This window comes from Macaca fascicularis, chromosome 11, assembly GCF_037993035.2.
Source record: "Macaca fascicularis isolate 582-1 chromosome 11, T2T-MFA8v1.1".
In the NCBI taxonomy this organism is placed as follows: domain Eukaryota; kingdom Metazoa; phylum Chordata; class Mammalia; order Primates; family Cercopithecidae; genus Macaca; species Macaca fascicularis.
The window spans coordinates 57506986-57531860 of NC_088385.1; the positions used below are offsets into that span (position 1 = coordinate 57506986).

The window sequence follows — 24875 nt, forward strand, 5'->3', positions numbered from 1 at the left end:
ACCTTCTGGGCTCAAGTGATCTGCCCACCTCGGCCTCCCAAAGTGCTGAGATTACAGGCATCAGCCCCTGTACCCAGCCCATAGTCTGTTATAATTCCTTTTATTTCTGAGGCATCCAGTTGTAATTTCTCTTATTTCTTATTTTAGTTATTTGAATCTTCTTTCTTTTTTTTTTCAAGAAAGCTGAGGATTTGTCAATTTTGTTGATCTTTTCAAAAAAGCAACTCATTTGTTGATTTTGCCCCCATTTCTCTGTTCTCTATTTCATTTGATTCTACTCTAATCTTTATTATTTCTTTTCTTTTTTTTTTTTTTTTTTTTGAGATGGAGCCTTACTCTGTTGCCCAGGCTGGAGTGCAGTGGCACGATATCAGCTCACTACAACTCCCACCTCCTGGGTTCAAGCAGTTCTCCTGCCTTAGTCTCCTGAGTAGCTGGGATTACAGGTGTGCACCACCACACCTGGCTAATTTTTGTATTTTTAGTGGAGCGGGGTTTTACTCTGTTGTTGACCAGGCTGGTCTGGAACTCCTGGCCTCAGATGATCCACCTGCCTTGGCCTCCCAAAGTGCTGAGATTACAGGTATGAGCCACCACGCCCAGCACCTTCTGCTAATTTTGGATTTAGTTTGTTCTTTTTTTAGTTCCTTATGGTGTAGTTTGGTTGTTGATTTGAGAACTTAATTCTATAATAATTTTTAAAAACCCATCTTCTGCATAGTTTGAAAAAAGCCATAAACAATGTCAAAAAAACAGATGCCATACTGGAAGAAAATATTTTTCTTCCTTTCTTTCTTTCTTTCTTTCTTTCTTTCTTTCTTTCTTTCTTTCTTTCTTTCTTTCTTCCTTTCTTCCTTTCTTTCCTTTCTTTCCTTTCTTTCCTTTCTTTCCTTTCTTTCCTTTCTTTCCTTTCTTTCCTTTCTTTTCTTTCTTTTCTTTCTTTTCTTTCGTGTCACTCTGTTGCCCAGGCTGGAGTGCAGGTACTGCAGTCATGGCTCAGGCAGCCTTGACCTCCTGTGCTCAAGTGGTCCTCTTGCCTCAGCCTCCTGAATAGCTGGGCCTATAGGCACATGCTACCACATGGCTAATTTTTTATTTTTTGTAGAGGTAGTGTTTTATTATGTCGCCCAGGCTGGTCTCGTACTCTTGGGCTCATGCATTCTTCCCATTTTGGCCTCCCCAAATGCTTGGATTACAGGTATGAGTCATCACACCTGGCCCGAAAATATAATATAAGGAAAAACAAACAGAGAAGGCTGATAGAAAAAATGGCCAAATGACATGAACATTTACTTCACTTAAAAACAGACAACATAAAATGGCCCTTAAGTCCTCTATAAAAATGTTTAATCTCATTAATGATCAAGGAAGCACAAATTAAAACTATACTAGGATATGAATTCTTAGCTGTCAAGTTGGCAGCAATCAAAAAGCTAGACAACACACTCTGAAGGTTAGGCGGTGAGGAAGTAGGTACACCTGTACATTGCTAGTAGTAATGCAGTGTGGTAAAAACTGTTTTGGGAGAGGAATTTTTCAAGATGTGACAAAATTTAACACATATTTGCTTTTTTATTTAGAATTCTCTCTTGTCAGAATTTACTCTGAAGGTAAGCTCTGATTAGTGTAAAAATATATTTGCAGAAGGCTATTTGTTGCATTATTTTAGGTGCAAAATATTAGAAACATCTACATGCCCAGACATAGGATAATAGTTAAATAAACTATGTACAGTAGAGTGCTATACAGCTGTAAAAAAGAATGAAGAAAGCTGATAGCTGATAGAGAATGATTTCCAGGGTATATTGTTAAGTGGAAAAGCAAAGTGCAAAAAAATACAATATGCTTACTTTTGTGTATGAAAGACAGGGAAATGAAAAGATATACATGTCTGCTTATTTTTGTAAAAAATAGTAAATATGTATGTATCTACTACCTATAGCAAAGGTCGGTGGGATTGGGGCAGAAGTGATTGTTCGGGTAGTAATACTTCTTTAAGCTAACTTTTTGGTATAGTTTTGACTTTTGGAACATGTTAAATTTTAATCAGCAAGATTGGGAAAGACTTACAGAATATAAACAAAAAAATGATGACCCTAACTATGTGAACTGTGTAACCACATCAAAGCAGGAAAGGATGAGAACTAACTCAAACAGTTTTTGACCATGATACTTTAACTATATGTCCTCAGTCTAAAGACCAAAAGGACTACAAATAAATACTGAACACTAGTTAGAAGATTTATTTTTCATATTGACATAAGATAGTAATTTTTGGCTGGGTGCAATGGCTCACGCCTGTAATGCCAGCACTTTGGGAGACTCAGGCGGGTGGATTGCTTGAGCCTAGGAACTTGAGAGCAACCTGGGCAACACAGTAAATCTCCATCTCTACCAAAAATACAAAAAATTAGCTGGGTGTGCACCTGTGGTCCCAGCTACTCACACGAGTTTGAGGTGAGAGGATTGCTTGAGCCCGTGATGTGGAGGTTGCAGTGAGTTGAGATCATGCTGCTGCACTCCAGCCTGGGTGACAGAGTGAGACCCTATCTCAAAAATAAAAAACAAACAGTTTTTAAAATGTACTTCCTGTGTATGGTAGGATTGAGAAATGAGTAAAATATATTGATAATATTGTGAACCAGGTTTCATCCTATTAGAGAAGGGAATTATAAGTGAAAAGAGGGAAAATTAGAATGATGTTGAATTGGAAATGGAGGTATTAATATGAACTCATCATTTTAAATATAGTTAGTAACAGATGTAGTTTTATGTGTATGAATTTCTTGATCCACCAAAAGGGCTTAGAAAAGATTTCCCAGGCCGGGTGCGGTGGCTCAAGCCTGTAATCCCAGCACTTTGGGAGGCCGAGACAGGCGGATCATGAGGTCAGGAGATCGAGACCATCCTGGCTAACACGGTGAAACCCCGTCTCTACTAAAAAAATACAAAAATCTAGCCGGGCGAGGTGGCAGGCGCCTGTAGTCCCAGCTACTCGGGAGGCTGAGGCAGGAGGATGGCATAAACCCGGGAGGCGGAGCTTGCAGTGAGCCGAGATCCGGCCACTGCACTCCAGCCTGGGCAACAGAGCGAGATCTGTCTCAAAAAAAAAAAAAAAAAAAAAAGAGAAAAGATTCCCCAATAGCACTGAGTACCCCTGCTTCTAAGATCTTGGTTGTTTTTGTTTTTTTTTTTTTGAGATGGAGTCTCACTGTGTCGCCCAGGCTGGAGTGCAGTGGCCAGATCTCAGCTCACTGCAAGCTCTGCCTCCCGGGTTTTTACGCCATTCTCCTGCCTCAGCCTCCCGAGTAGCCGGGACTACAGGCGCCCGCCACCTCGCCTGGCTAGTTTTTTGTATTTTTTAGTAGAGACGGGGTTTCACCGTGTTAGCCAGGATGGTCTCGAACTCCTGACCTCGTGATCCGCCCGTCTCGGCCTCCCAAAGTGCTGGGATTACAGGCTTGAGCCACCGCGCCCGGCCTAAGATCTTGGTTTTTAAATACCATTCATTCTTCACTAAAAGGAGCCACGTTTCCTTGAAGAAAGGTATAATTCTAGGTCTGGAGCAGGAAAAGTACCTCAGGAGCATGAAATATCTTATGTCATAAAACAGCTGCTCAAAATGATGGAACTGTGTCTAAAGGACATAAGAACCAGCATGAAGGGACTCCTGTTGGCCAAATCTGCAAAAATATGAGCATCAAAATAATGATAGTAACAGAATAGTCATGGAATAAAATGAAAATCAGTGGGCTCATTTTGATATAAATAACTAGGGGAGAAAGGAAAGCTTTTTTTCTTTTTTTTTTTTTTGAGGTGGAGTCTCACTCTTTCACCCAGGCTGGAGTGCAGTGGTACAATCTTGGCTCACTGTAACCTCTGCTTCCCAGGTTAAAGCAGTTCTTGTGCCTCAGCCTCCCAAGTAGCTGGGACTACAGGCATGTGCCACCATGCTCAGCTAATTTTTGTATTTTCAGTGGAGACGGGGTTTTGCCATGTTGGCCAGGCTGGTTTCGAACTCCTGTCCTCAGGTGATCTACCCTCCTCAGCCTCCCAAAGTGCTGGGATTACAGGCATGAGTCACCGTGCTGGCCTGGAAAGCTTTTTCTTATAATACATACCAACTAATAAATATAGAAGAAATGGTGGAGCTATAAAATTATCGTATTGTAATATAGTAGTTGATTCCGTGCACACTTCAGCAGCACATATACTAAAATTGGAATGATACAAGGAAGATTAACATGACCCCTGAGCAAGGATGACACACAGACTCATGAAATGTTCCATTAAAAATAAAAAATATTTTTCAAAAAATGGTGGGCACAGTGGCTCACACCTGTAATCCTATTCACTTTTGGATGCCAAGGCAGGAGAATCCCTTGAGCCCAGGAGTTTGAGACCAGCCTGGGCAACATAGGGAGACCCCATCTCTATTAAAAAAAAAAAAATTGATTCCAGCAAGAATTATCAATGGGTGCTAAAACTAGTGAGTTGAAAGGTTGACAAAGTATGTAACATTTACATAGTCTCAAAAGTATCCTCCCATGAATTACTTATTAATTGCAAAGGGAAGAATGGTAAGTTTACAGTGAGTTTATTTGGCAGATACCATATTCACCACACTAACCAACTTTGCAATTCAAGTTATATTACCATAATGGAGCGAGACACCTCCTGACATCATGTTTTGAGAAAGACATTATTTCTGGCTGGGCATGGTGACTCATGCCTATAATCCCAGTGCAGCATTTTGGGGGCTGAAGCAGGAGGATTCCTTGAGACTGGTAGTTGGAGACCAGCCTGGGCAATGTAGTGAGACCCCATCTTTACCAAAAAAAAGAAGAAGACAACAAATTATTTCTATGGTATTTCTGCCAAAATGTATAACCTGAAACTAATTATAAGGAAATATCAAGCCAAAATTAAAGAACATTTTACAAAATAACTAGTCTGTACAAAAAATATCAAGATAATAAAAGAAAAAGTAAGGCTGAGAAACAGTCCTGGATGATAAGAGAATCAAGAGATAGGACAACTAAGTAGGATTTCCTCCAGTAGATCCCAGATCAGGAAAAAAGGTGGGAGGAAAACCTATAGAGGACATTATTGGGACAATAGACTATTTTGGAATATGGTTTGTGGGTTAGATAATAGTTTGTATCAGTGTTGAATTTCTGTATTTTGGCTGAGCTCATTGACTCAAACCTGTAATTCCAGCACTTTAGGAGGCTGAGGCAGGTGGATCGTTGGAGCCCAGTTCAAGACCAACCCTGGGCAATATACGTAGCAATACCTTATCTCAAGAAAACAAAACAAAACAACAACAACAACAACAACAAAAAAAAACCAAGAATTTCTGGGGTTTCTTGTTTTTTTTTTTGTTTTGTTTTTTTTTTTTTTTGAGATGGAGTCTCGCTCTGTCGCCCAGCCTGGAGTGCAGTGGCCGGATCTCAGCTCACTGCAAGCTCCGCCTCCCGGGTTTACGCCATTCTCCTGCCTCAGCTTCCCGAGTAGCTGGGACTACAGGCGCCCGCCACCTCGCCCGGCTAGTTTTTTTGTATTTTTAGTAGAGATGGGGTTTCACCATGTTAGCCAGGATGGTCTCGATCTCCTGACCTTGTGATCCGCCCGTCTCGGCCTCCCAAAGTGCTGGGATTACAGGCTTGAGCCACCGCGCCCGGCCTCTTGTTTTGTTTTTTTGAGACGGAGTCTTGCTCTGTCATCCAGACTGGAGTGCAGTGGTGTGATCTTGGCTCACTGCAAGCTCCACCTCCTGGGTTCAAGTGATTCTTCTGTCTCAGCCTCCTGAGTAGCTGGGATTACAGGTGCATGCCACCATGCCTGGCTAATTTCTGTATTTTTAGTAGAGACAGGGTTTTACCATGTTGGCCAGGCTGGTCTCGAATTCCTGACTTCAAGTTATCTGCCCACTTAGGCCTCCCAAAGTGCTGGGATTACAGGTGTGAGCCATTGCACCAGGTCAGTTTTTCTGGATTTTGAATAATGTCCTGGGGTTTTATAAGAGAAAGTTCCTTATTTTTAGGAAATAAGTTTGAAACATTCCTGGAAAAAGAAGTATATGTACTTTGATCTCAGCAGTTATTGGAATTAAGTCCAAGAAAATAGACATGTTCTAAGGTGAAAATACTGAATTATTCTTTCTATGAATAGTTACAAAAATTGGAAATAACCCAGTATCTGATAATAAGGAGTTGTATAAGTAAATCATGGCACATTCATGCAGTGGAATACTATGCAGCCCTTAAAACTTTTGTCATTGGTCTGTATTTACACAGTGAGATGTTTCTAGTTGTATTAGTGGAAGTTTTTTGGTTGCAAGAAACAGAGCCTGGCGAGGTGCAGTGGCTCACACCTATAATCCCAGCACTTTAGGAGGCCGATGCGGGTGGATCACAAGGTCAGGAGTTCGAGATCAGCCTGACCAACATGGTGAAACCCTGTCTCTCCTAAAAATACAAAAATTAGCCAGGCATGGTGGCGCATACCTGTAGTCCCAGCTACTTGGGTGGCTGAGGCAGGAGAATGCTTGAACCCAGGAGGCAGAGGTTGCAGTGAGCTGAGGTTGCGCCACTGCCCTCCAGCCTGGGCAACAGAGCGACACTCCGTCTCAAAAGAAAAGAAATAGGCCAACTTACATAGGCTACCTTAAATAGCTGAGGTAGGTCATAGAAACAAATCAACATTTGAGAAACCCCTAGAAAGGATAGATAACTCTGGAAATCTCAGCCTTGAAGTTTAAAACCTTCCTTCTTTCTAGAGCATTGTCACATTGTCATTAAAGTGATTCCATTTTAGGACCTGCAGTTTCCTGATTCAGAGTTTAAATTCAAAAACAAACAAACAAAAAGACCTCATTGTCTAGCTCTTATAAGGGGTATATTTACTTTACAGAGAAGTATGGAAGGATAGTTTGTGTGTGGATTAGGCCCATTCCTAGACAAAAGGAAACTTTTTTGTGACTTAGGAAGCTACCTCAGCTGTTATCTACCTCAGTAAGATTTTGTAAGAGGTTTTGTTTGTTTGTTTGTTTTTTAAAGCAGAATACAATACTGTATACAGTATGATTTAATTTTGTGGAACTACAGAGTGAGCTTTGGGGTGGGGGTAGAAAATGGAGAGTTTTCTTTGGATGTGTTAATTTTGAGATTCCTATTAAACATTCAAGTAGAGAGCTGAAATTTTTTGTGCCCAAAGTGGCAAACAAGTAACATCTGCCCTTATGTTTTTCTAGATCAAAATCAATCCTTCTCTTCCTGTGGCATAGAACTGAGGGGTCTCAACAAAGTTTTCTTTCAGACAGTTAAGAAAATCCTAAGCTTCTTTTCTTGAAAAATAATGAGTGTTCTCCAGGCACCTGCACAGCACTCATTCCATTTGAGGCAGGATTTCCTGCCTGGCACAGATGCATGTTAGACTCAGTATTCTGTCCCCACCCACCTCCCCACATCTCTGTCAACTCTTTGTCTGGTATGTTAAGCAGTCACACATCATCCTGGACTTCATTTTCCTCCTCCATAAAATTATCCTTGGCTTCTTTTATTTTTGTTTTTGATTTTTATTTCTAATTGGTCTTAATCAAATTATAAATAAAAATCACCTGAACATTCCCTTTACCTTTTTTTTTTAAAACAATTGAGACAGTGATAGTTCAGCTCACAGTGGTAAACACATTTAAGAGCCGGAAGCTGATAAATGCAAATGTTTAATTTTTCAGATATCCACACAGAAGCAGTTCAGGCTGCACTGGCAAAGCATAAAGAACAGAAGATGGCTTTGCCCATGCCAACCAAAAGGCGATCCACATTTGTTCAGTCTCCTGCAGATGCCTGCACGCCTCCTGGTAGGTTTATCAGAACTTTTTCTCTCTGACAGGTACTACCTTGATGTTCCTGAAATAAGTTCTGCTTTTTCTTTTCTGAGGTAAGAACCAGAATCTTCTCCCCACCATTACAGGAATATAAGAGAACACTCTGAGGTGGCAGATTTTGCTTGTCATCTCATAACACACAAAAAGATGCCTTAAGAGTAAAACTATTCAAAACAAAACAAAAAACTTTCCTTCTGAATTTCCAGTCTTTTTTTTGGCTGTAATCTCCAAACTTATGTAGTCATAAATACAGGCCAAAGCTTAGGCCAAAATCCTGCTGTGTTAAATAGCCACTTTCATTGTCACCAAAAATATTACCTGTAGTCATATATTAAATTCATTCATACTCCTGAACCAAATGCTTCATCTCTGCAGCAGGCATGAGAATAGTTGGACTTGGGACAAAAGTTTTTATGTCATTAACGATTATGGAAGAGCAATCATGCAAAGTTGTAATGGACCTGCAAAATGTATATAAGTGTGTTTATGTGTATGTGTTAATGTATTTTGTACACATTTATATATTTTTTAAGAATCTACTTTTTATAACGGGGTCATGAGATCAGTGGGAACTAGGTATCTTCATCCCATCCCTGTTCACCAGACTTGAATCCTTATGCACCCTAAGGTAAATTTAAGAGTTATAACTTCATATTTGAGGAATAACTGGAAACAACCTAAGTTGTCTTGTCTGTCCATAATCTTTCCCAGAGTTTTTTAAAACCTTTAAAAAAATTTTTTTTTATACTTCTCTAGTGGAAGCTCAAAAAAAAAATTTTTTTTTAAATCAAATCCCAGACAAGATCTTGATACAGGCCTTTGAGACTAAACATAGTAAATCTATTTCAGAGCCTCAATATAGTGTCTCTCTTTCTACTTTCATGTTACTGGTAATGAAATCTTTGAGAACAAATTTCCCCATACTTTTTTGGCCTAAACTACTTACTACGTCTTTGGGGAGATTCCTAGGTTGCCTTGTGGTTGACTTTGATTTACAGCTGTCAAGTTGTTGAGCTGTTCATACTGATCCTATTCCCTGATCCAGATTAGTATTAATAGTTTTCTTCTCGGTTTTGGCTAACTTCTCAGAGCATTTGGGTATGCTGTGGGCTCATTAACTGTGTGTGCTTTTTTTCTTCACATCTGTGGTGTCAATATGTTTGAAAGAGAAATAGCTCTGTGGCTTCAAGTGTTTCTCAAAATGTAGCACAGGATACCTCTAGCCGGCTATCACCGTAAGACAGTTTGTGTCTATAACGGTGCATACCTCAAACCTACTCATTGAAAATCTTGGATGGTTTCCCTTCCACATTAGTACAGCACAAGTTGGGTCCTCGTGGACAAAGAGGGCTCTCAGTTTAGTAGCTATTCCTTTTTGGCAGATTACACTGCAGTGTGGCTGAGGGTTCAGTTGTAATAAATGGCAAAGGGTAGGGAGCAGCATGACATGTAGTTCTTGGAAATAATCCCCTCCAAAGCTGTATCAAAGATATGCAGTTTCAGAGTAAATAGGCTGCCCTTATGGCTTTGGGTGAAATGTGAGAGTGCAGCAAAGGACCTTGAGAGTATTCAGGAGTGGAAACCTTTTTTGTCCCCTTTTACAAAAGTCACTGCCTGAGGGGAATTCACCAGCTCTAGAAACAAACCGTAGCTGTTCATTGCTGAATGAGACTGTAGTCCTTTCAAATTCGCTATAGGCCTCTGTGTTTCTAGATACTAATGTTCTCCTCTATCTGCAGCCTTGAAGTTGTGGCCTAATGTTCTCGATCATACTATGTGTTTTATACATAATAATTTCATGATTCCAAAGATACAGTCCTTTCTCCTAAGACTTGTATTCAGCAGAACAGAGTAATAAAAAGGTTCTGTACCCATTTATCTCCTGTTCTGGGGATGTCTGGATAGTATCTGAGAAGCCTTCATGTGCTGTGAGGGACATCTGTGTTGTCAAATAGAAGAGGAATTCTCTCACAACACGGGGAAACATTGAGTGCACCCTGCATAGTGATTTCTCACACAGCCCCCACATAGGGTATCTTGATGCTGTCATGCAACAATTACACACATGCCTAAGACAAATACTTTGCTTTAGTGAGGAAATGTGGGAAGAACTCTTATCATAAGTTTTCCATTAGCCCCTTTCATTTTAGGGAGTAGAATTTGCTGTTCCCACAATTAGGGATCGACTCCATTCTCTCCAAGATCTTAGGAGCTACCAATTGGCTGTTTCCAATGCCTATTGTAGTTTAATCCTACATCAGTATCTCCCAGAACTTGTTACAGCCTAACCCAGCGATGTGGAATAGGTTTTATCTCACATATGTACTCTGATAGCCACGGAAACACTGAAGCTTAGAAGAATGCCGAGGCTGTGTTCAAGGGAAGGGAGGAGGAAGAAAATTTACATTAATCATTGCCATTAAAGGCTTTTAAAAAAAAAAATCAGCTTCTGGCCAGCTCCGAAAGTGACCTAAAGCCAGGTGTGGTGGCTCTTGCCTATAATCCCAGCACTGTAGGAGGCTGAGGCGGGCAGATCAGGAGGTCAGGAGTTCGAGATCAGCCTGACCAACATGGTGAAACCCCGTCTCTGCTAAAAATACAAAAATTAGCTGGGTGTGGTGGTGTGTTCCTGTAGTCCCAGCTACTCAGGAGGCTGAGGCAGGGGAATCATTTGAACCCGGGAGGCAGAGGTCGCAGTGAGCCGAGATCACGCCATTGCACTCCAGCCTAGGTGACAGAGCGAGACTCCATCTCAAACAAAAGTGACCTAAAAACAGTGTGGTGCCGGGCACGGTGGCTCATGCCTGTAGTCCCAGCACTTTGGGAGGCCAAGGCAGGTGGATCACGAGGTCAGGAGATCGAGACCATCCTGGCTAACACCGTGAAAAGATGTCTCTACTAAAAATACAAAAAATTAGCTGGGCGTGGTGGCGGCATCTGTAGTCCTAGCTACTCGGGAGGCTATGGCAGGAGAATGGCGTGAACCCAGGAGACAGAGCTTGCAGTGAGCCGAGACCATGCCACTGCACTCTAGCCTGGGCGACAGAGCCAGAGTCCGTCTCATAAATAAATAAATAAATAAATAAATAAATAAATAAAACAGTTGTGGCCAGGTGTGTTGGCTCATACCTGTAATCTCCACACTTTGGGAGGCTGAGGTGGGAGGATTGCTTGAGCCTAGGACGAGACCAGCCTGTGCAATATAGTGAGACCCCATCTCTACAAAAAATTAAAAAGTTAGCCAGCTGTGGTAGTGCATGTCTGTGGTTCCAGCTACTTGAGAGGCTGAGGTGGGAGGGTCGCTTGATCCCCAGAGGTCGAGGCTGCAGTGAGCTGAGATCAATCCACCATACTCCAATCTGGGAGATAGAGTGAGACCCCATTTCTTAAAACAAACAAACAAACAAACAAAAAGTTGTGCCACTCTTGCAGGGAAAAATTAGCCTAACATTTTACAGGATTTAGTTGCATCTTTCTTTGTACACTGCCTGAGATGTTACAGCATACATCATAAAGCACATCTTGGGTCAAGGCTCTCACTCTGTACTTGCTGTCCTGTATGCACCTGGTTTCTGGGATAACTTCTAGAGTGCACCAGCCAGTTAGCTTCTTTGGGAGGCACTCAACACATAACTGTTTGAATTACTGAATTGATGAAAATTTAGAGCTGCTCTTTTTGAAGGATTTAATAAAAAGGATTAAGGAGAAAAATATGTTAGAAATTTTGGCTTTATTTATAGTATATAGTCTGGAAAATATGGTAAATAGTTGGCATAGGAAATAATTTGTCTTTTGTTCACAAATCACTCTCAAATGATAAGATGTCAGTCACCCTAAAATTTGCTTATTGATTAATTTCTATCTTGTGGATTAGAACATTTGATTTCTCTAAATTGGTAACAATCTATGATTCTTTTCTGAAAAAGGCTTGTGGCCTTTTTCAGAGTCTTTTAGACTGCTTGAATTACTGCCATCCAGTTCCCTTTATGTGCTGAAATCATTTACTAATGTCATGAGGCAATTACCTCAGCTCTTTCTTTGTAGGGGTTCTTTGTGTAATGCTATTACTCATTCATACGGAAAAGCACAATGCAAAAACTACAGCATATATTTTTTCCCTCTAAGCTTTTTCTGCACCCTTGTGGACTTACCCTTTGCTGCATTCTGAGAGTGCACAGATGACCAAATAGACCACATAATGACCCTAAAGCACAGTAAGCTATTTCAACTGGCTTAAATTTAGAAGTCTGTCTCACACAGGGCTCCGCTTGAGAGTAGCTAGAGTAACTCATAGGGCCAGAAGACAAGGAGAATTTCCTTTCCTTTTTTTTTTTTTTTTTTTTTTTTTTGACACAGTCTCTGTCACCCAGGCTGCAGTATAGTGGCTCAGTCACAATTCACTGCAGTCTCAACCTCCCAGGCTCAAGCAGTCCTCCCACCTTAGCCTTTCTAGTAGCTGGAACTGCAGGTGCATATTGCCACATCCGGCTAATATTTTTATTTTTTGTAGAGATGGAGATGGGGTCTCACTATGTTGCTCAGGCTGGCCTCAAACTCCTGGGCTCAAAAGATCTCCCACATCAGCCTCCCAAAGTGTTGGATTATAGGCATGAGCTACCACACCCTGCTCTGTATTTCTGTATGTGAAAATGATACCCAGGAACATACTGGAATATTATCCTTTTAACCTACTTTAATAATGCTTCATGGAATTATAGTACATTATGGTATGCAAAGGACTTTCACATACTAATGACTGCCCTGTGTCACTTGTTTCTCATAAATTCTCTGTAAAGTAGGAAGGGCAGATTTAGCGATAAGGAAATAAGCAGGTTCATAGTCGCTAAGTAATTTGCCCCAGGTCAGATAGCAATTAAGTGTCAGACTCAAAATCTTCTTGGTTGTGTTCATTTTTCCACTAAAGTGTCACGTTTATTTAGAAAATTCTTTTTACTTTATAGCCTATAATCCCAACACTTTGGGAGGCTGAGGCCCAAGGATCCTTTCAGCCCAGGAGTTTGAGACCAGCCTGGGCAACATAGCAAGAGATCTCATCTCTACAAATGATTTTTTTTAATTCCTTCATAGTACTAAATAAAATAAAATTTTAAAAAGTTAGCAGGGCATGATAGTGTGTGCCTGTGGTTCTAGCCACTCAGGAGGCTGAGGTGGGAGAATCACTTGAGTCAAGGCTACAGTGAACCATAATCACAGCACTGTACTCCAGCCTGGGTGACACAGTGAGACCTCAACTTAAAAAAAAAAAAAAAATCCTCTTTCCCTAAAAGACACTCATGTATATGCATGGTACTGGAATGAGTATTTTTATAACCAAATTAAATAACTGTTGCCTTCCGAATGCTTATAGTCCTAAATATATGTCAGTCAGTTAATTTGAACTTAGAATACCTGCTGATTTACCAGGCTGGGGAGTCTTCCCTAAATATTCTAATTTTAACCTAAACCACAGAGTAAACAAAGTTGGCAAATCAGACCTCCATAATAAATGTGCTCTAATTAATACAGTCAGATCATTTTAATAGTGTATTTTATGATTGGTGTGGGGTATGACCAGTGGTCCACAATTGCTTGGGAGACTAGTGAATATCCAATGTTCTTTAAGCCAAAGTACAGTAAAAACCCACTGTATCCGGCTGAATTTGTTTCAATGCCTGACTGTAAAATTTAAGGTTTGCTGATAAGAGTAATGTTATGGTTACCATTTATTACATGCCCTCAGTCTACCAAAGGGCTAGGTGCTTAACATATATTTTTTTCATTTTTAGTTAATAGTCTTCTACCCCATTTTGTAGATGAGAAAACAGGTTTAGAGAGACTCAATAACTTGCCCTGACTTCTGTTTTTAGACACATAGTCAATTAGATAACCTGAAAATTCCTAGAAAGATAGGGGAAAGATAATGTTCTTTTACAAATGCTGTGTAAAAGGTAACCATCTTTTTTTAAAATGTATACAAGAGCAAGGGAGAATGATGAACACTGAAAATCAGAATGATGAGGTGGTGCTTACTTCTGCTGGGCTGTGGGGAGGAGAATCAGTAAACCAGGGACCTTAATTTTAACTATAATAATAAAATCTTGGGCCTGTCTAAGGTTGCAAGCTGGAATTAAGATCCCTGGGGGGACTTGCATCTTTAGCTGTTGGGTGAATTAGAAAAAAGGAACCTGTCAAAAAAGCTTGCCTGAGGCCAGGCGCGGTGGCTCACACCTGTAATCCCAGCACTTGGGGAGGCTGAGGCGGGTGGATCCCGAGGTCAGGAGATCAAGACCATCCTGGCTAACACGCTGAAACCCCGTCTCTACTAAATAATACAAAAAATTAGCCAGGCATGGTGGCAGGCGCCTGTAGTCCCAGCTACTCGGGAGGCTGAGTCAGGAGAATGGCGTGGACCCGGGAGGCAGAGCTTGCGGTGATCCGAGATCGCGCCACTGCACTGCAGCCTGGGCGACAGAGTGAGACTCTGTCTCAAAAAAAAAAAAAAAAAAAAAAAAAGGGCTTGCCTGGTGCCTGGCCTCGGAATAACAGGGGCAGGGCCTGCCCTTGCCTGAGAATTTCTGGTGAGTGGGTACAGAGTTTGAATGGTACTACCTGCCTCGTAAGAACTAAAATTAAAATGTGGCTTTAGGCTGATGACAACCCTGGGCACAAATGATCTCTGAAAGGATACAGACTCCGTGGGGGGTGGGGCTTAGGGTTTCCACAGAGAAAGATCCACTGAATGTGAGCTAATAGATAAAACCACTGTAGAAATAATCTACCATGAGTGAGAGTGGAAAGAAAGCACCAAACACCACGATTAAGACCCTGAGCTCTGATTTGCTCAACACCTATCAGTGGCAGAGCTGAGATTACAGTCTAGAGCAGCCTGACTTTGAAAGCCCATTTCCTAGGTCACTTGGCATATTGCCTCTCATTCTGTCCTGTCCTCAAGTAAAGATTTTCTGGTTAATTGTGGAGCTCTAACAATTGCTGCATATTTGATTTAGCTTTCAAATAGGCAGTAAATGAAAACAAATTTCTTTTTACCTCAATATTTTCAATAACAATTAGTTTTGTAAACTGTTTTTTTTTTTTTTTTTTTTCATAGATATGGGAAGATACTTAGAGAAACAGTGTTTGGAGATTCATTGTGGGTAGAGTGCCCTGGAGTAGTTACTAATAGTGAGTGCCCCTTCTCTCAGAAGTATCTCAGCTAGTCAGGTAACTCATGGACCTCTTGCCACTTAGCTCTCAAACCAATTTTTCAGTCCCTAGCCAGCTCTCTATACACACAGACAGATTGTTATGGAATGCCAGAAATATCTGGGGTAGTTCTGAAAGTCCCCCTAACCCTTGTCTGCTGAATCAGTTACCTGTTCCGGTTAGGTATAGTGTTTGATTAAGCTGCTCAGAATTTGTAGCTCAGGGTAGGTTCTGGTTGGCCCTGCTTCCAGAACTAACTTTTTGATCATCTTTTCTGTATATTCTTTTTTTGTTGTCATATTTTGGGAAGTGTTCTGCAATCTTTATGTGCTTTTATTCCTAGGCTGCCTTCTTGGGTCTCTAAAGATTTTCCTTCTTTAGCTTCAAATTTTTCCCTTGTCTACATAGAAACTTCCTTTGCCTTTCTTGAAGGTATTTCTGGAAGTCCTAAACTCCCCTAATCCACCAAGGCGAGATAAAATGACACTCTTCTGCCTGACAGTACCTCATCCCACCGAAACACACGTGCACACTTCTTTCCATGGGTTCTAGATCATATATTATTGTCCTGGTGGTGGTTTTATTTATTTATTCTTTGAAGTTCCTACTTGGCAGTCACCTCCCATTTCCTGGCCTAGTTCAGGTGACAAATACTGTAGTGGTTATTAGAATGAGTTCTTCATTTCAGTGAGTCTTGACTTACCTGCCATTCTAAGCTACAGTGTGGGCCTAATCTTGATATATGAACCCAGTTGTAGGAACTTAGTAGCAGGTACTGTCTTTCTAGGAGCTTGTCCAATTTACATAAAATATCCCTCAGGTGAACTGGCTCTTAGATGTTACTGTCCTGTCGCCAAGGCATATTTTCACCTTCATGAATCTTTTTGTTTTTGAGATGGGATCTCGCTCTGTTGCTCAGACTGGAGTGCAGTGACACGATCATAGCTTACCGCAGCCTAGATTTTCTGGGCTCAGGCGATCCTCCCGCCTCAGCCTCCCGAGTAGCTGGGCCTACAGGCACACGCCACCTGTAGGCCTAGATACTTGGGAGGCTGAGGTGGGAGGATCGCCTGAGCCCAGGATGTCAAGACTTCAGTGAGCCATAATCGCACCACTGTGCTTCAGCCTGAGCAACAGAGCAAGACTCTGTTTAAAAAAAAAAAAAAAAATTCCATCATTCCTCTCCCCTATTATCCTCTTCCTCCTAGATTTCCTCATAATCTCTCCCCCACCTTTTTCCGTCCCCAGGTAAACATTGATCTGTTTCCTGCCACTGTACGTTAGTTTGCATATTCTTGAACTTTATACAAATAGAACCATACAGTCTTACTTACTTTGCAGGGGATGTGGATGCCTGGCTTCTTTCACTCTGTATAATTATTTTGAGAGTCATTCATGTTGTTGTGTAGATGACAAGAGTGGATCATTCCTTATTATTGCTGTAGGATATACTATAATTTGTTTATATAATCCTTTGTTGATGGACATTTGGGTTGTTTCTCATTTGTAGCTATTACAAATAAAGTCTTTATGAACATTCATGTACAAGTCTTTGTATAAATATATGCTTTCATTTCTCTTGAGTAAATACACAGGAGTGGAATGGATAAACAGTATAGTGTTTAAATTTTTTTTAAATAAACATTTTTAGATAATATATTTTCTAAAAGAACAGAGCCATTTCCTGTTCTTTGTTCAAAGAACACATGGCTGAGGAAGAAGAGTGCTACAGCAGCTAAGAAGTTAGTAGGCTGGGCATGGTGGTTCATGCCTATAATCCCAGCACTTTGGGAGGCTGAGTTGGGAGAATCCCTTGAGCCCAGGAGTTCAAGAACAGCCTGGGCAACATGGCGTAATGTTCTCTCTACAAAAAATACAAAACATTAGCTGGGCATGGTATTGCCTGCCTGTAGTCCCAGTTACTCAGGAGGCTGGGGTAAGAGGATCACTTGAGCCTGGGAGGGCAGGGCTGCAGTGAGCTGGGATTGCACCACTGCATTCCAGCCTGGGGACCAGAGCAAGACCTTGTCTCAAAAAAAAAAAAAAAAAAAAAAAAGTACTTAGCAAATTTAGCACTTTTCTTCCCTTAAAATCAGCAAGCTAAATGTTTTTGTTTATTGACTGATTGATTGATTGAGACAGGGTCTGGCTCTGTTGCCCAGACTGGAGTGCAGTGGCACAACTGTGGCTCAGTACAACTTCTGCTTCCTGGGCTCAGGCCATCCTCTCAAGTAACTGAGACTACAGGCACACGCCACCATACTTAGCTAAGTTTTGTATTTTTTGTAGAGACAGGGTTTTGTCGTATTGCCCAGGCTGGTCTCAAACTCCTGAGCTCAAGGAATCATCCGCCTCAACCTCCCAAACTGCTTGGGATTGCAGGTGTGAGCCAGTGCGCCTGGCCAACATGCTAATTGTTTATATGTTTACTAATTGGTTATAAATGGATTGTAGGCTTCTGGTGACCAGTATTCAATGGTGCCTTGTTAAAATCACAGCAGATTATAAACTGAAAGGCAAACTATGTTTTCAGAAGTGTTTTCTATTGTGTATTCGTTATATATAAGAGCTTAGGGGAGATGTTTTATTTATAAGTGATACCAGTCATGAGTTTATTTTTAATCAGAGCAGAATCAGTAAGAAAATGATAAATTTCTATTAATTTAATTTTGCCCAGATTTCTACAAATTCATAACAATTTCCTGGGTGACAAATTGCTTTTAAAATAGTAATATTTAAGGGAACTTGTTTTGATTTTTAAAAAGATACAATCTCAGAGCAGTGCTACATTTTATGTAGGCTTCACCACATGATCATCTTTTAACTTTACCCAGCTAGTTTCTTCTCTGTGGCCATAGGGTGACTTAGTCATAGTAAGCACCTCATTTCTCAGGTGGCGTGATTTGGTATTATTTTCTTCTACCAACTGTTAGTCAGTTTCTGCCATCTTTCCTTTCATGTTTATAGGAAGAAATTAGCCATTTAAATTACTCTTAGGAAGAATTTCAGGTTGTTCCAAATCAAAAAGAAATACACACTCCTTTTAACCATTCTCCTGGGGATTAGAAGGGGCATTAATGTTTATTGGCCAGGTGCTATGGGCTGGCACTACTATGTATGCTTTCTGTACAGTGTCTTTGTTCATGGTCTCCCAGCTACGGTTAGGAAAAAGGCAAGTTTCCTTAGCTTGTCTTACAAGGCCCTTGGTGGCCCAGTGCTGCCTTACTTGTCTGGTCTCATCACCATGACTATCAGTCTTGCATCCTGTGCTCTGGCTAGCCTCTGTTTCTTTAATATCTTCAAATAGTTTTCTGTCCCTTCTAAGCTTTCTCATGTGCAGCCCCCTCTACCTGACCCTGTACTTTCCCTGCCTTTCATAACTAATTCCTACTTACCCATTAGGCCTTGGGTTAGGTCTTACTTCCTTGGGTGGCTGCCTTGATTCCTCTAACTCATCTCAGTCCCGTAAGAGTAGGGACTATGTCTTCTTGCCCAACTTTTTATTCCTACCAACTGATGTAGTGCTTAGTGTGTTTGTCAAATGGGCAAATAAGCAAACAGTCTTCTCAGATGGGTAATTTTATCCCCAAGTCACATAGCTAGTAAGAGGTGCATCCCAGACTTTGAATGGAAGACTGATACCAAAGCCATGTTTTTTCCACTATGCTAAGCTGCCCCATAGTTGTAAGTCATTAAACACTGAGGACTGGCAGACAAACAGGGTAATTGAATTGAAACAATATACCTAATTGCATGATTGATCCAATATAGAAACATAATGAAGGCCGGGTGCAGTGGCTCATGCCTGTAATCCCAGCACTTTGGAAGGCCGAGGTGAACGGATCACGAGGTCAGGAGATTGAGACCATCCTGGCTAACACGGTGAAACCTCGTCTCTACTAAAAATAGAAAAAATTAGCCAGGTGTGGTGGCGGGCACCTGTAGCCCCAGCTACTTGGGAGGCTGAGGCAGGAGAATGGTGTGAACCCAGGAGGCAGAGCTTGCAGTGAGCCGAGATCATGCCACTGCACTCCAGCCTGGGCAACAGAGTAAGACTCCCTCTCAAAAAAATTTAAAAATTAAAAAATTTTTAAAAAAAGAAACATAATGAAACCAATTTTACATAAACCTAATCATGAAAATACTGGTTTTACTGTCTTTTGAAAATTGAGTTATTCTGATTTTAAACTTAAACAAATTAAAATACATGATACAGTAAAAGCAGCCTGCAAATCCATTGGAGATTGTGGAATCTTGAGATAAGTTACCTTGAAAATACTTTATTCTTAAGGTCAAATTCACCTGTCCTGTGGGCCCTATCCCGACTTCCTCCTTTTTTTTTTTTTAACATGTTTGCTGAGACAGGAACATTTGCCTCCTGGGGTACAGTTGAAATGTTAGAATATTTTCTGCAAATTACACAAAATGCTTTTCCTTAAAGGGTTACAGATACGATTATTTCTTTTTTTCTTGAAATTTTCTTTTAATCACCCCCCTTTTACATGTTAGATCTCATTCTTCTTTATGGACCTCATCACTTTATCTCTTTGGGATCTGGTCACTGTTTATCTCTCCACCCTCATTTTTTTGCCTTACTCTTTAAAGTCTTTGGTCTATGTACAAAGAAGTACTTGAAATCCCTGACTCAGGTTGGTCCCCATCCTGTGAAATGCTTTGATAACTCCCATTTCTTAGCATCTGTTTTATCTTTTGAAATTATCTGTGGGCTTCTGTGTCTCCTGTAAGCCTTTTTAGGGCACTTACTGTGTCATAAGCACTCATACACTTCAAACCCCCAGGACTTGACATAGTTCCTGGCACATATTGTGATTAGTACTTTTTAAAAAGCAAAAACAATCCGTCTCAGGCCTCAGACCTCCCTCAATATGAAATAATAAGTTGGAGGTAGTACAGAACAAGAAGCAAGGGCATAGTCATTATATAACTCTCTGGGTATTTTTTGTTTTTGAGATGGAGTCTCACTCTGCCTCCCAGGCTGTAGGGCAGTGGTGCTATCTCTACTCACTGCAACCTCTGCCTCCTGGGCTCAAGTGATTCTCGTGTGCTTCAGCCTCCCGAGTAGCTGGGATTACAGGTGCACACCACCATGCCCGGCTAATTTTTGTATTTTTAGTAAAGACGGGGGTTTCACCATGTTGGCCAGGCTGGTCTTGAACTCCTGACCTCAAGTGATCCATCCACCTCGGCCTCCCAAAGTACTGGGATTACAGGCCTGAGCCACTGCATCCAGCCCATTATTTTAACTTTCTCTCTTGCTCTGGGCCTGCAGAATTTGACTTCTGGATTAGATGAGTTTTTTGTGGTTCAGGTTCTCATTGTGAGGTGTCAGCAGTTTTCCAGCCCCATTAGTTATGTGTTTGGCTCTTTGAGCCAAAGCAGAACATGAACCTACGGTGTCACCTGAGTTAGCGGAAAGGATTCTGCAGTACTAACCACAGAATGTTTAATTTTTAAAAACTGAATGAAATTCAATCCACAAATTGTAAATCATAACACCCAGAAATCATTTAGAAAGATTTATCTCACATTAGACCAAATGCCCTCTTTAACTGTGTGCTTCATAAGCTTACAACCCTGGAATAAATTCCTGACTTCTGTTTTCCCTGGCTTTTGCTTCCCTGTATTTGGTTGAGTTTCCCACCCCCCCGCATGCTTTTCTAATTTAGGCCTATTTCCCTGAAGTCAGAGCCAAACTGAATACAGACATCAGTGGATTTCTCACAATTCTTCTCCAGCTGAAAATTAAGGAAAGAAATCCTGATGCTGTGCCTTTTCCTGTCATGCATGGAAAGCTTACCTATGCCCCCTGACTGGCTGCCTTTTCTACTAAGGCCATGAATACCTCCAGGCTAAGGATTGTTTACACCACTTCATTCCCCAGCACCTAGCTCACTGTTTGGCACATATGTTTTTTGTTTTTTGTTTTTTGTTTTTGAGATGGAGTCTCGCTCTGTTGCCCAGGCTAGAGTGCAGTGGTGCAATCGTGGCTCACCGAAACCTCTGCCTCCGAGGTTCAAACAATTCTCTTGCTTCAGCCTCCCAAGTAGCTGGGATTACAGGCACTCACCACTGTGCCTAGCTAATTTTTTGTATTTTTAGTAGAGATGGGGTTTCACCTTGTTGGCCAGGCTGGTCTCGAACTCCTGACCTCAGGTGATCTGCCTGCCTCAGCCTCCCAAAGTGCTGGGATTACAGGCATGAGCCACCATGCCCGACCTGAGACATACATTTTTAGCAGGAATTAAGTTTTTATGTCTCCCTGTCAAGATCATTTCCTTAGAGACGAATAAATACTTTGTGAAAATCAATGTAGCATCATATCACAAGTAGAGATTCAGGAAGACATATAAGTACTTCAGTATTATTTGAACATAAGTAGATGGACTAGAAAAATTTAGATACTGATTAAGCTTACAGCAGAAAAGCAGGGAATGAAGTTTAAATGTTTTGAAAGAGTTTAAAAGAAAACAATTAAAAATTACCTGTGGGGTTAGGCTATTTTATTTTTGTAGGCTTTGGTCCATAGACGTTTCCTTGAGATTCCTGAGAAACTTTACATATTAATCTAGCTTAAGAATGAGAATGTTTTGCTGGTGTCGAAACTGAATGTGTGACCAATGAGCAAAAACTGAAAAGTCTCTGTTCTAGGTAGGATCGAGAACTTCTTTTTTTCTAATTCCACACAGACACATCTTCGGCCTCTGAGGATGAGGGCTCTCTGAGACGCCAAGCTGCGCTCTCTGCTGCCTTGCAACAGAGCTTACAGAATGCTGAGTCCTGGATCAACCGTTCAATTCAGGGATCGTCCACTTCTTCATCCGCATCTTCTACGCTGTCCCACGGAGAGGTCAAAGGAACCAGTGGGTCTCTAGCTGATGTATTTGCCAATACTCGAATAGGTAGGAGCTGGATCTACCCAAGAAGTCTAAATTACATTCCATTTGGCTCCCAGTATCCAGGAAATAGTTTATGGTTTGTGTTAGGTTTTTCAGTATGGCCTAAAAAAAAGAATTAGAGAGAACATGACAGTTAATGAGGCAAAGAAGGAAACACCAGCAATACATTTGTCACAGGAATAATAGGTATCACCTGCATTATTGGTGTGTAGTTTTGCCCACCTGAAGCCATAGCTATTTCCATAAGCAATACTCAAGCTGCAAGATATAACACCAGTCTCAGTGTGGAATTATCCCAGCTGAACAATATTCGATCTATTCAAAGGTTAAAATATGTAACATCTTAGATTTTTCCCAGGATTGTTATCTATATTCTGTTAAACCAAAAACACTAAACCTGAGCAAAATCTATGCTGAACCAATATCAGTGAGGCCTTTTGTCTTGACTGGATTTGTTGTCCTTGCTGCTGTGATATTGCTACACTGAAGTGTGCAGGCTGAGGATATTGGTACCCTGTGAGCTGCTATCGATACACTGCAGATGCTACTGTATAGAGTGTAGCTTTTGCTTGCTCCTGCTTTATGTTTTGTGTGTGTGTGTTTTTTAAAGAGTTGTGACATCTGCAGATAAAGGTACAGCTCAGATCTGTTTTTGCTTAATTGGTTGTTACAAATTACATCAAGTAATATGTGTTAACATTATGTGTCTGTGATATCTTTCCCTTTTTTTCTCGGCAATCAGTGCAGTTTGGTGTCTTAATGTTCATCTTAGTGACCTGTCTGTATCACCTAATATATCTTTATTCTGTTAACTGATTTCTAAAAAAAGAAAGACTTGGAAAAATTTCAATTCAAGACTATAATTTTTAAAGAAATAGCTACCTTGAGGGTATGATTGCCCTCCTTAGAAACCCACATGCCAATAGCTGATGACTTGTCCTGCACGCTTAGCTCTGCCCTGCCCTGCCCTGCCCTGCCCTGCCATTTCCTGAGCTTCCTGAAGCAGCTACAAAGATTTGCGTATTCACCACCTCTCCAGTCATGGAGCAACAGAGCCATGGTTACTGAGGTTTTATTTCCACATCTGTCTAAAAAAGACCATTATTACTTGTTAAATATATTATCCTAATACCCAGTTAACTTTTACCTGAATTTTTGTTAACAAGAGGTTTCATCCAACCTTATATTTTTAATTGCTTCTACTACTCTGTGAAAAGTGATGGGTTCAGTTACTCACAGAAACCATTTTATCCACATTATTGCTTTTTGGATGTTTGTCTTAACAGTAGTAATTAATGTTCCTAATAGAAAAATTCAAAAATATAAGTAAAAGAAAAGTAAAACAACTATAATCCTACCTCCCATGGGTAATACTTTAGTGTTGTTACTGTAGTGTATATTCTTCTAGATTTTACTTACATATGTAAGATTTTGGTTTTGACTTTACAAAAATGAACTGTCCTAAACATAATGTTAATAGCCTGCTTTTCTTAGCAGTATGTGATGAACATCTTTTATATCATTACCATTACACTATTATTTTTATGGTTTCAGTATACACTATTGTGTGACAGTGGCAGTATTGCCACTTAATCGAACTTAGTGGATACTTCCAGAAGATACTTTGAACAAAAACCTGAATGTGGAAAAAGAAAAGAATAACAGAGGGCCGGGCGCAGTGGCTTATGCCTGTAATCCCAGCACTTTGGGAGGCCGAGGCAGGTGGATCATGAGGTCAGGTTTATTTGGTCCCTGGTTTATTTGGCTGTTCCTCTATTAAATAGTATCCAATTTTTTGCTATTATAAAAACTGTTGGATTGAACATGCTGGAACACACAACTTTGTGCATTTGTCTGATTATTTCCTTAGGTTGTATTCCTATAAGTTTGAATTGCTGGACCAAATAAAAATGTTTGTTTTAATGCTTTTTGTTACCACATTATCCTACAGAAAGGTATACTAGAATATATGTTAGTATACTTAAAACTTTAAAGACTATTCGACTAGTAATTATAGACTTAAGGGGCATAGAGACCTTACCCCCAAATCTATTTTAGAAATTGTTTGTATTATGCTTTTTTCCTTTTTTAGTTTTACAAAAAACTTAGAAGAAAACATCTGGAGAAGTAAGAAGAAGGAAATTAGAGGGAGGAAAATATATGACTTACAAGAATCACAAAAAGCCACTAAAAACTATGTGGTGTTTTTTGTTGTTGTTACATGCCCCTGTTGCACAGGGATCTTTTCCAGTTTACTCATTCAGTTTCTCCATATTAAGAATCTTGAGACCTGGTGTGGTGGCACATGCCTGTAATCCCAGCACTTTGGGAGGCATTGGTGGGAGGATCGCTTGAGCCCAGGAGTTCGAGACCAGCCTCGGCAGCATGGCAAGACTCCATCTCTGCTAAAAATACAAGTATTAGCTGGGTGTGGTGGTGTGAACCTGTGGTCCCCATACTTGGGAGGCTGAGGTGGGAGGCTCACTTGAGCCCAGGAGGTTGAGGCTGTAGTGAGCTGTGATTGCACCACTGCATTCCTGGCTGGGCAACAGCGAGAGACCCTGTCTCAAAAATAAAAAGAATCCCTATGTGCAGTAGAGTAGAATAACACTATTTAGTCTCTACTTGGAGCAAGGGAAGAACCTTGTCTGTCAAGGAGATCCAAATTACCTATGGATTATTGTATAAAAGTTAAAAGTGAACTTTATCTAGGTTTTTTTTTTCATCTGGAAACTTGTGCAGTCTGACCCACTTTCAAGATATGAGTTTGGTCTTTGGTAGAAGGGGAAACATTCTAGATAAACGATCATCAAGAAATGTTCAAAAGACTACAATATTAGTAGCCAGTTATGATCTTATTTGGT

At 40.7% G+C, this 24875-nt stretch overlaps 1 protein-coding gene and 1 non-coding gene across 20 annotated transcripts in view; both read left to right on the top strand.

The window, feature by feature from the left end:
* The window catches only part of DIP2B (disco interacting protein 2 homolog B), a 257070-nt gene that overhangs the window by 155592 nt on the left and 76603 nt on the right, over positions 1 to 24875 (top strand). For 14 of the 19 annotated variants that reach the window (XM_065525172.2, XM_045365223.3, XM_065525177.2 and 11 more), the window contains 2 exons: positions 7739 to 7864; positions 21802 to 22014. In XM_065525172.2, the coding sequence (XP_065381244.1) occupies positions 7739 to 7864; positions 21802 to 22014 (339 nt within the window). The remainder of the gene's footprint in view (positions 1 to 7738; positions 7865 to 21801; positions 22015 to 24875) is intronic. The other 5 variants (XM_065525178.2, XM_074006826.1, XM_074006830.1 and 2 more) reach the window with 1 other exon arrangement.
* On the top strand, positions 4190 to 4296 carry LOC123567725 (U6 spliceosomal RNA). Its single transcript, XR_006690832.1, has one exon. It is a non-coding gene; the product is annotated as a U6 spliceosomal RNA (small nuclear RNA).